Source organism: Erpetoichthys calabaricus, chromosome 1, assembly GCF_900747795.2.
Source record: "Erpetoichthys calabaricus chromosome 1, fErpCal1.3, whole genome shotgun sequence".
In the NCBI taxonomy this organism is placed as follows: domain Eukaryota; kingdom Metazoa; phylum Chordata; class Cladistia; order Polypteriformes; family Polypteridae; genus Erpetoichthys; species Erpetoichthys calabaricus.
In genome coordinates, this window is record NC_041394.2 from 47,249,615 (window position 1) to 47,262,102 (window position 12,488).

At 36.0% G+C, this 12,488-nt stretch overlaps 1 protein-coding gene and 1 long non-coding RNA gene across 5 annotated transcripts in view; one reads left to right on the forward strand and one right to left on the reverse strand.

The window, feature by feature from the left end:
- Positions 1-12,488, forward strand: part of adam28 (ADAM metallopeptidase domain 28) — a 129,011-nt gene that overhangs the window by 75,600 nt on the left and 40,923 nt on the right. For 2 of the 4 annotated variants that reach the window (XM_028798948.2, XM_028798955.2), the window contains one exon: positions 744-993. The exons of the other annotated variants lie outside the window; for them this stretch is intronic. In XM_028798948.2, coding sequence (XP_028654781.1) covers positions 744-819 — 76 coding nt within the window. In that variant the 3' untranslated portion in view covers positions 820-993. Of the gene's footprint in view, positions 1-743; positions 994-12,488 lie in introns of those variants that run through there. 4 annotated transcript variants of the gene reach the window in all.
- On the reverse strand, positions 937-1,512 carry LOC127527008 (uncharacterized). The gene is made up of 2 exons (XR_007934364.1): positions 1,212-1,512; positions 937-1,152 (listed from the first exon to the last, which is right to left on the reverse strand). It is a non-coding gene; the product is annotated as an uncharacterized LOC127527008 (long non-coding RNA).

Genomic DNA, 12,488 nt, shown 5'->3' on the forward strand with positions numbered 1-12,488 from the left:
GTCTGCAAGAAGGGAGGCAAAATGCAAGACTTTAAAGGATTGAATCACAAAAAAGTATTTATTTTAAATAGAACTTCCCAAAAGGCAGGAAAAACATATTCTTCCATATCTGAAGACTGGGAGGAAAGAACTTCCCCTGGTAGGACTGCGTACAAGCCAAGGACAAGGGCAACAGAACACATTAACAGCCAGACCCACACTGAGCCAGTTTTACAGTTAAAATCAACTTGATACACACATCTTTAGGTTAAGGCAGGAAAACCATTGAAGTTATGAGGTTTTAATATAAATCTTGCATAGAAAATTATGAAACTGGGATTTAAAGATAGATCATCCCCATCCTGCCTACAGCAAGATTGACCTTAATAAAGTGCAGAACAACTGAAGTGGTAAATCACCTAAACCAAATATTGTTTAATGCAAATATCCTCAGACAGTAGCATATTACATTGGGAGACAATAAGGGGAAGAAAAATTTGCAAGATAAAGTTGAAGTTCTTGCACAGAGAAAGAGTCTCTTCTTCTGCTGTTCACACTTGACCTGTTGTGACTTCGAGTTATTCAGGTTTCCTTTTGGGGTTTGGTTTCTTTGGGCCTTTTGGGAAGCCTATTTTGGCATACATACTGTTGGAGGACAGAAGGACTTCCCTTTGAACTTGGCTTTCAGGGCTGCACACCTCTCTGAGTAACATCTTTCTGTGCTTTTGCCTGCCAGTCATTAGATCGGCTGTTCTTCCTTTTAGGTGTCTTAGAGGAGAGGTTTATAGAGCTCCTGCTTTGGCCATTCCTGAGAACACTGGAGGAAAGGCAGATGTGTGAAGAGAATGTTGAGGCCTCTGGGTCATATTTGTTTGGGGAGGAATTTCAGAGAACCTCAACAAAGTGAAAGAAGTTAATATGAAGGTGTCTTGCTTGCTTCCCCGTTATTTTATTACACAAGCATTTCTGTGAATTGTGAAATAGCAAAATCTAGTCATAGGACCTTTAGTTTGACTAGGCACTTTACTCCAAAAGTGGGATGACACAAAGCGCTCAAGTTACACGCCAGAGATGGAAACGAGTTGCCTTCATAAAACCGATGCATTAAAACTGTAGGGAGCTGCAGTGAAGGTCAAAAGTGTGGCTGTGTTTCTGAGCTTTGTATTTAAGCAACTGAAAGCTTATTTCCTGATCATCATCATCAATTTTCATTTTCTTCTGTAAGTAGAAACATTATTTTTTGATGCATCACATTGATGTAATTTGACATAAAAGCATAATATTTTAATACTTATAAATATTAAAGGTTGCTGTGAAGGAAGGCTCATCCAGCAATGTCATAGGTGGGATATACTTGCCAATTGCTAATTTCACAATTAAAGACAAATAATTGTAATTTTACAGACAAGAAAGATAAGATTCAACAGTGACATAACCATATTTTCATTTTTCTTAAAGTGGCCAGTCCAGGAAGTAGGTCACTTCATGTAAATCTTGTGTGTTGTTCATCTTAGAGAGTCCTTCCTCCCTAAATCCCCATGGTTGTTTGTCACCCAGCGTCTGACTTAACTGGGTACACCTGGCCATAGTCAGTATTACTGTCTGACTTCATATGCCAAATGTCACCTTGAAATAGCAGTCATTCTATTTCTGCTCTCCTGAGTGATTCAAGAGTAAGAAAACTACTAGGAGGGTGTTGAGGAGGGAAGGTCTCCCAAAGGATCTTAATTTTGGGACAATGCTGGTAAATTCTCTATAAACCTGAGTGACAAATACTATTCACACTTTTTTTTGTTCAATAAGCCAGTCATATACCAAAGCTGCATGATGGCAGGGTTTAATAAGTTAAAGATGTGAAACTAAACTCATTTAGAAAACCCTAAATTGGTAATTCAGTCAGACATACAGTAAAATGTGGCTTGCTTAATTTATATTATGGATAACAACTGAATTGAAGGGACGGCATGAATTTAAAAGTGTAAGTGCAATTTCTATGCTGTTTGTGCAGAATTCATGTTGGCCTGCATGTGTTTGTTTGTGTGCTATTGTTAATAAATGCTAATAAATGGAATGTCATTTTGTGTCTGTCTCTTACTCATGTAAATGGGGGGACATTGCATTTCATCTTTGCAGATGTAGTGCATGTTGGCTTTCTGTTAGATGGTGTTGCACTGGAAACACACGCACATGCTGACAACACAACCTGACAAACATCCTTCTGACTCCACAAACACTTTAATCCCAGACACAACACTGCGGGGAGGCTATTTACCCCGGCATGTGTGTGTTTGATGTCATACAATTTACCCTGCAACAATTTTATTGTGTTTTGTCCTTCTGCTTGTTAACAAGCCTCTCTGCTGCCTTCCTTTTTTCCTGCAATTGGCTTTTAACTTTGAAATAACACTACAGGGCTTCTTTGTTTGCATAATGCCAGTCACTGAGGAAATGATAACCAAGGAAAGTGTACTAAACTACACACATTATTAGTAAATAGTAGTAGTATAATGAGGAGAACATTTGAGCAAGTGTGCCTTTGTATTTATCTCCTTGACCACTCTTTAAGAAATATATATTTTTTATATTATCAGTCTTTCATTATATTTAAAAGATAAGTTCCGTGAGGTAAAAGTGTATCCTATGTTAATTTGCCCTAAAAACATGAACAAGTACCTGTTACTCAGGAAAAACAATATCTAGGCTAAATATTATTTATTTCTAAGTGTGTTTTGTGGTTATAATCATACCTCAAAAATAAGGATAGAATGCTTTCTGAAACCAAAATATTTGCATTTACATTTACTTGCTCTTTTTAAAGTTGCTTTGGATAAAAGTGTCTGCTAAGCAATTAAATGTAAAATATTTGCCTCTTCGAAGTGGTTATCTCCAGTCAGGCCTTTGGCTTCACATTTCTTTTTGTGCCCCATTGGCAGCAGTTGTAAGCTGCTGGGGGAGATGTGTTTTTTTTTCAATTTAGTAATATACTATTACTAAATGCAGCTATATTTAATTATGAAAGTTTCTGGGGCAGTTGAACTTTATGATACAATTATGTAAAAACAAAATTGACTTTGAAATGTAGTTGTAGCAGTAGTACAAGTTTGGTTGCTTTTCAACACATTTCAACTTGTAACTTGGTATGACACTACGTTTTCTTTTCTTTCTTTCTTTCTTTCTTTCTTTCTTTCTTTCTTTCTTTCTTTCTTTCTTTCTTTCTTTCTTTTAGCAGTTAGATGGCAGGCACCTTAAGTGATTTTTTTTTTAAATAGGTTTATGTTTTCTTAAAATTTCTTATTTTGAAATGCTAAATAGAATTGTACAATGTAAAATTTTATGATTAATTTCCACAACTCTGCCTCAGGAGGCTGTAATTGGACAGTTTCTTTGTTAGCCTCCTTGGCATTATGTTTACCCAAAACATAGAATTTTTTTCAAAAAGAAAAAATGTTATTATGTGTAACAGAAACATGGAAATACCAAAATGTCAACATCAATGCAATAGGAAAGTTATGTCTATAGTGTCCACTGGTGTATTGATGCAGATTTAGTACACATTCTTCACATAATACGTTTTGAAACACATTTTTTTGGTTGCTTGTGCATGAGAGGGTAGAAAGTCAGTGCTTGATCTGCCCATTTCGTTATTATAGGCTACCAGAGTGTAAGGCTTTGTGACTTCCACATTTCCCGACACAAACATTGCCAGTTGCTGCATGGTAAACGGTGTTCAGGGGGCTAACACCTTTCTTGTCCATCCACTTGATCCCAATCATTTTGATTTTTTGTCAAGTACATACTGCACTTTGCAGTATCGAAGTGAAGTTACCAGGCATATCATGCCAATTTGGTCAAGCAGTGCCGTATGCATCAGTTTCACTAGCCATGTCAACGTTTGATAACCAATTCACATTGTCATCACTATCACCTGATTCGGCTAATGGTTCAGCTTCAGTTTGTTGTAAAACTGGCTCTATAATTTTTCATTTCCTCCCTATTGTATGTTTTGGTTGATCGCACTGCCCCAATCACGAACACTGAGGAGTTACCACAGAGTGGAAAAATTCATAGAAGTATTCACAACTGTTTTGGAGCAGGATGTTATTTTATCCACTGGATGGCAGCGGGATACTGCACCAACTGTTATTTGGGCTTAACGCTGTACATGGTGTCATAGCAGCCTATTCCCCACAGACACTCAGGGTTAACCATTTTAACATAGAGTTCTGAGCCTGACAGACACTCAGGGTTAACGCCAAGGAGGTTTAACTATCACTTTATTCAATGTTTATCATTTCATATTCAAAAACAACTATATTTATCTAGCAAGAGTCATCCAGGGGAACTGATTTAAAGGTGATCCCTATCACCACATACAGAATGGATTTTCCTTACAGCTCATCGGTGGATTGTAGAACCACATCTGGGTAATGCTCCGCATGCTTCTGGATTCAATGACAGTATATACAGGTAACACTATGATATAAATCTTTATGGACAGTGCTGTCTACTGCTTTTTTGAATATGTACACACTCTATAGGAAAATTGCTGTACTCACTTCATTAAATAAAAAATAAAACAATTAACAACCCATAGGATGTTCTGATCAAGTTGGTCAAGGGCAGTACCAATCACTGATTTCATTTTACTTAATTAGCTGATTCCGATACTGATTCTGATTTTATTTTTCCTTTGTCTCTTTAAAAAATATTTCACACTAGGTTCCTACATAACCAGATGTATAGAAGCCATATGTCCTCTTTCAAAGTGTATCTTTATAATTAAACTATAGACTACAAATGTTAGGTGTTCATTTTTATTAACAAGATGAAATTCTGTAAGCTTATTGTTCAGTGACCATAAAAATACTAAAATAAATAAAATGTCCTTAAAATACATACTTTATCTAATACAATATGTACAAAAATATGTAACCATAATACATATGACATAAAAGAAAATAAACACAATCAATTAATTGATTAAACACTGCTTATATGTAAATATACATGCAATTATGGGTTTTAATCATTTTAAATCATTAATTGCACTACAGCTTTTTTGCTGTTAAAATATTCAGTTACTACATTTATTAACCTTTTTTTTCTTCAGTGCATCACCTAGGCATTTGTAATTTTTGACGTGTAATAAATATGGACTATCATTTTAATTATGTAGTACTTGTTTTTTTACCAAACCTTTGCTGTAGGACATACAGCAACAAATAATAAACGTGGTACAGATATTTTAAAAAGCTGCAGATGTTATCAAATGTTAATAAGTTGTTTATCAAAAAGACATACGACTAACATGCTTAACAAGTTTAAAAGTAAAAGGCGCATTTTGCTTTTTCCAATTAAAAATGTAAGCTGCCTCACTTAAAAAGCTTAATGTCCAAATTTAAATGGTGTCTGTTTTAATTTAAATGACAAAATAAAAAGGTCTGAATTCCTTAAACTAGCTTTTCTAACCTTTTGTTTAATTGCACAGGATGACCTCCCGATTCCATTTTCTCAGTTTATTGCTCCACTTTCTTTAATATGAAGGCTGAGCTCCCTTGTAAAACAATCCTTGACTTGCTGCTCTTTGTTTACACTGTAGGAAGTTTGCTGCAAAAAAAAATAAATAAATAAAAAACACCCTGGCTCAAGTACAGTAATACCTTGAGTAAAGGAGCACTGTAACTAAATTACCGTGCTGAAAAAAATTGTTTTTTTTTTGCAATCGTCCAATTTCCCAATCACTGATCGAGTTTTTTTCAGTGAAAATAGGACAATTTAGATTGATGGCTGATCGATCGGAGCATGTAGTATGGATTATGCATAACAACTCAATTTTTTGACCTCTGATGCTACAGGTGTTTGGGAATGTTGTGCATATCTGTATACAAATATGAATTACAAACTGGCCAGGCTAAGATAACAAACCTAGCAACAGTAGCATAAACACTGATACAAAAAAAAAGAATAAGAAGGCAACTCAGCCTGTACTAGTAAGGTCATTAGATATGAACTTTAGGTCATATGGAATAGCCACAGCTTTAGTAAGAGCTACTTGGTCTGGTCATTCTGGTATGGACGAGTTGACATAATTGACAGACTATCACAGAGATCATTCCCTGCTGTGAAAAAAATACAAACTTAAAATTAAACAAAAAATATTTAATCTTAAATAAAGAGACACAGTTTGGCTAGGAAAATTAAACATATTTAACAACATCTAACACATCTACTGTATAAGGGAATCAGCCATACATTAATTAAAAGTAGTGAAAGAGGACAATCAAAAGCCATAGAGAGTAACAAGCTAGGGCTTTATAGTGAGTGTTTAGCCCTGTCTAGCTCTGAAGGGTTGGATTGTGCAGGCCCATTCCCAGAACGTATACACAAACAGGTTAACCATCAACTTCATTGGCTGGGTAGACCCAGAACCTACCTTTAGATTTTGGCACCTACTGCACAGCTCCAGATCAGTAATCTTTTCTTTTTGTTATACTGTGATCAAGCTGTTTCCAGGCCTTAAGTCCTCCCTCCAGTATGTTTTGCTATCCGCACACTCCTTATGAGAGGCAGTTTTGGATGTATTGCATCTATGGAGTTTTCAATTTGTGTAAAGGATTTATCTTGTGTGGTTACACCTTTGGAGATAGCAAGGTTACACTCATCCAGCTTAGACGTAGTACTGGGGTGTTGGATGTAATAAGAAGTCAAGCAAAATGACACATTTTATTGGCTAACTAAAACGATTATAATATGCAAGCTTTCTACCTAGTTCTCTGTATGAAATGTTCCAACACTGCCCTCTATGTGGGAGAAACTGGACAAACACTCCGCCAAAGAATGAATTTACACAGGTTCCACATTAAACATGGCAATAGGGGTATTCCTGTAGGAACTCACTTCAACAGCCATGGACATGGCCATGTTAGAAGGACTTTAAAGTCACAGTTCTTATGGGTAACTTCAAAACACAGCAAGAGAGAAAAGAATGGGAAGTCAAACTCATGTTAAAATTTAACACATTACAACATGGTATAAATAGAGACAAGAGGTTTATAACAAGATATGAGGATTGTTTACATCTTTCGGACTGACCCAGACAACCTGACTACAGATCCACATTGTATGAAAAACTCATCAACATCTTCAAAAGACTTTGTTGGATAGTTATCTTATCAAAAGATCTTGACTACACATTGTTCTCCTCTCTTGCTAAATGAATCTTAGCCTGGAGAGGTCTATTAATTTTTTACATCTAAGATGTCTCACTTAAAGGTTTTCCAATGCTGTACCTGTCCTAGGTAATTTCAGTTTCTGTATTACATCTTGCCTGAAGAAGGGGCCTGAGTTTCATCAAAAGCTTGCATTTTGTAATCATTTTAGTTAGTCAACAAAAGGTGTTATTTTGCTTAATTTCTCATTACAGTTTAGAAGTACTAAAAAAATAATCTGGTTTGAGAGGCCTATTCGGCACGATAGAGCAGTTCAAGGCTAACTATGATTTTTGGTTGCCCTTGGAACTACTTCAGTGGCATCTAATATCAAAGTAGTACAAGACAGAAACATGCTAGATTCATAACAAGAAGGAATCTTTGGTAGAAGTTGCAACCAGCTCTGGCTGGGCTATTACAATACAACAAAATAACACTCTTTTATTATTAGTACAAAATTAATGCACTGGATGCACAGAAGCAGAATTGGAAAACAAAAATGAGTGTCAAGAATGTATTTTTCCTGCAAAATAAAACATAAACATGTAAATAAAATCCTAAAGTTTGAAATCACACTTTAGTTTTTAAGTCAAGATCAATAATGCTTAATACAATAAATTTCATATAAATAATCATCAAATATACATGTTTTTCCAAACAATAATCTGTTACTTTTAGAAGAGCAGTATAAGACTCAATTATATTATCACTTAATTAAATTAAAAGTCAACAAGTACAGAGTAGAGCGCAAAGTCTATAAAATTGCAGGTTAGGTCTAATCATAGGGATATATTAGATTATGCATTTTTTAACTGCATTATCCATGTCTGACACAGATTAGGAATTAGGATTACTGTTTATTGAGTGGCATTTTACACTTTGTTTAAAACTACAAATATAAAATATGTTGTGTTTTCTTTTGATTAAAAATGAAGGTATTTAAAATCTACAATTCAAAGGCAATGAAAAATGGTTTGTTAGATTGCACTTCTCACAGAGCTGTTTAAATAATATGAAAATTTCATTTATGCAGAAATCTTAATCCTATGCATTTGATAAAATAAGATACAAGATCCTCCAAAGAAAAAGGTAAACTTGTGACTTGTCTTCATGGGTGCCAATAACAGTAATGATAAGTGAAAATGTCTCCACATTCTCAATTTTGCTGCAGCTATAACAGTACTTATATGTGCTGGGGGTGTAACGATGCTTTGTTTGACCTTCATGCAAAGTCTTTCTTCAGGTGGGTTTAGCCTAAAACATTACTTAAGCAAACCAGGATGCTCTGTTGTGGCTATAGATGAAAGAAAACTAAAACGGGTGAGGCATATAAAAATGCAAAAAGTAACACTGCAGAACTGAATATTGCAATAAATCACCATACACTGAGAGAACAGAATCATGAGTGAGTGGCTCTTTTAACTCTTTGTTTCATTGGGCATCGAGCTAAAAACTTACTTGATAAAATAAATTAATGAATAAGACAGGCCATGAATTGAGTCTTGTCAATGAACTGAACCATATGACTCCAATTACACTGTAAATACTATTAAGTATTAAAAGGCAATATAAACAAAATCCGAGTTTTATACTGGAGTTACAGTATACATGAAACAGCTCAAATAACAGGGGCCTGCTGCAGACTATGCACTTGATATCAAAAGCCCAAACAACTAGCTCAGCAAAAGGACTTCTTATTGGGCTCTGCCATTGTTGTTCTCTCTTTCTGTGGCTACAAATGCAGGATTGGACCTAAGTTTGGTTTCTGCCCTGGAATGGGAGTAACTCCTAAGGGGCACTAGCTGTGTGAGACAATCATACATACACACATGGATACTAGTTTGGTTCCCATCTGTGTGTCGGCATGTGGCCCACATTGTCTTATTAAGTATTATTATTACTTATTATTTAGTTGCCAAAACCACCATCCACATCAAAGTTTCAGAAAGAACATTTATTTATTTACATCTGTAGCAGCTTCTATATGTAATCATGAATAGATGATAACAGATTTGTGAAATACCAACAGCTTCCTGATTTTAAGATGAATCTTGATGCATACAATTACACCGGCTAAGTTCAGTTTTTCTGGATCTGTTTGTGTCCTGCTAGGTAGCCTACAAGACATTAAAGACTTCAATATGAAGATACTGCTTCTCCAATTTTCCCATAAACTCATACTCTCCACCATACATTCCCTTAAATAACAACTTACACTTCCTCTATTCAAGGCACCTTACAACAATGAAAATAAAACTGGTTACATTTCTTTTGTTTTTTCCAATTGGAGCACAGGTAGGAGAAGTCACTTGCTCAAGTTCACACAGTGTCAATAGCGGGATTTGATAACACAACCTGAGGGTTTGATGTCCAAAGCCTTAACCACTAGTGTTAGGAAGGCACTTGGCCTGTCTGCTCTAAGATGAGAGTGACTAAAGTAAAGAAACAAAAAAACAGAGAAACATGAAGAAGGAGTTGCAATCAACATGCAGCATACACACTGAAATCTGTGACTCTAGAATAATAATAATAATAATAATAAATTTTATTTATACTGCACTTTATATAAACAATCTCAAAGTGCTACAGAGTAAAATAAAGTAATAAAAAAAGACCTATAAAATACTTCAAAAATAAAATATCTTTCTAAAAAGATAAGTTTTTAAATTTTTTAAAGAACTAATTTTTTTAGAACTGTGAGTTACTGTTGCTAAACACTACACCACTGTGACATACTAAAAATGTTAAATAATTATTTTACAAATTCTGTAGCTCTATCTAAAATCAGTAAATTAGTAAACCTTCTACAACAGCTACCCCACTGAAATCAGAGATTGAAATACAGTGAGTACTTACTAAACCACCAGCATCTGGCATCTACTCACTCCATGATGGTGTGACGAGCTGTGTCGCAAGATTTAATTTTGTGGTACAAACATAACTAATTACAACTTTTCATTTCATTTTAGAGTTAGTTATAAAAACTGCACTTACCTCTAGGGTAGGTGTGAGGAGGTTCTGGGACAGAAACAGCTATGGCAAAAGCATGGATGCTTGCTGCAAATGGAAGCACCACTGGCCGTTCGATTCAGGGTGAGAAGGCCGGTTACTTCTGTTCAAACCATCAAACGCCAGCATGCCAACATTTCGGCGTTACTTCATGCCTGCCAAGAGAAGGATGTCGGGTTAAGTCTGCATATGTCGTGCCAGGGTAACTGGTGAGAAGAGCGTGCAAAAACCAGTCGTGCAGAGTGTCATAAGAGTTAAAGTCCTGGAGAGAAAGAGAAAGTAAGTCCAGAAAGTTGCCTGAATGTGGATGCAGCATGCATGTTTGTGTCAGGAAGATACTGAAAAATATAAAGCATCCACCTGCTAGAGAAGCCAGTTGAGGTGGATGTTGTGATGGTGTCACTGATTGGGTGTGCCGGGTATAATAGAGATTGACTAGATACGTACAGTATATTGCGAGCGGCCTATAAAAGTGGAAGAGAACCAGCAGGGCTTATCATCTGCAGTTTGTAAGAGTAACTGTGTGTTAGAGTGTGTGTGGTACTGTTTATTTTAGACAGCATTCTTGCATATATTTTCATAGTCTTAGTTTCGACTGATTTATCTTGTACAATTTTGTGCTTGTGCTGTTTCTTCACTTTTGCTTTATTGATTTTTGTTTTCTGAAAGAGCAGAAGGAAAGAGTTGTCTGCTCATTTTTCTTATTTTTTTCTACACTTTTTGATTTGTGCCACCATACTTACTGTAAATATCCAGCAGCACTTATTTTTGTTTATTGTTGTAAATAGCTTGTGTTATCGCAGAAGGACTTTGTTTGAGTGCATGACACTAGTATTTTTGCTTCTGGCACTGTGGGTAGAGAATAATTGTTTTATTTTAACATTTTCTTTGAGTCTGTGCTGCCATTTTTCCATGACTGGCCCATCTGGGTATGGTACAGATGCCTGGAGTTTGACAGGGTGTGGCGCTACCAGTAAAACAGGAAATCGCAGATTCATTCATTCATTCATTCCATTTATATAGATGGTCTACACCAGCGTTTCTCAACCTTTAAGTATTTGTGACCCGAGTTTTCATAACAGTTTTAATCACGTCCCCCTAACGTTTTTTTGAAAAGAGCCCACTAATACCAATTTGTTCTTTTTTAATTAATGATATATTATAGATGCATATTTTATTATACCTACTTAACTTTTATCGACATTTATCTATATATCTCTATATTTATATTTCTAGTATCAGAATGTAGTTTAAGTTAATTTGTTTCGGTGTCAATAGATGTATTTTCGATTCTTGTTTTCTTTTTTTCACGCCTCCCTTTTGTTACTTCGCACCCCCCTAGGGGGGCCCGCCCCACAGGTTGAGAACCACTGTCGATACTCAGATAACTGCTCTTTACAACAGTGATGTGCAGAAAGGCACCTCTGTATACTATGCGTCAGTTCTTAAAGTGGTTGAGCAACAGAAGCAAATCACCATGCCAGGTCCCACTCATCTCCACTCCACTAAGAAAAGCAAGATGGAACTACAGGGGAGTGCAATCACCAAAACTGGACAATTGCAGATTGGAAAAATAGTGCATGTTCTGATGAATGTCAATTTCTGCTGCGGCATACCAATGGTAGGGTCAGAACTTGGCATAAATAGCATGAATTCATGGATCAGTCTTGCCTTGTTGTCAACAGTATGTGCTGGTGATTGCAACGTAATTGCGTGGAGAATGTTTACTTGGAACTAATGCCAACTGAGCACCATCTGAATGGCAATGTGTACCTACGTATTGCTGCTGACCAGACATCTCCCCTTATGGCCATAGCTCCCTGCTGAATATGCTGCCACGTCACAAAGCTCATTTTATGTCAGCCTGGCACTGTAAACATGAGCACAAATTCATTCAATCCCACTTCACATTATCAATCCAATACAGCACTTTTAGGATGACGTACAATCAGACGTTCACAGCACACATTAGATGATATTGTGTCAGCTTGGGAAAAAAAAGTATAAGGAAATGGTTTCAGCACCTTTTTGAATGAAAGCCCCAAATAATTCTGGCTTGTCTGTAGGCAAAAATGGTCCTACCTAATGCTGGAAATATGTGACTAATAAAGTGGCCATTAAACAGGCACAGGAGATTAAAGAAAGCATGTTTGCTTTTGATAAAATTCTACCTGGCCCCATGAAACAAAAGACGACAGTACATTTTCTAAATGGTGCACAAGTACATTTGATAAGATTCTGGCACCAGTGTTTAAACGTTAAACTAATTTGAAAGTTTAGTACTTTAATAGG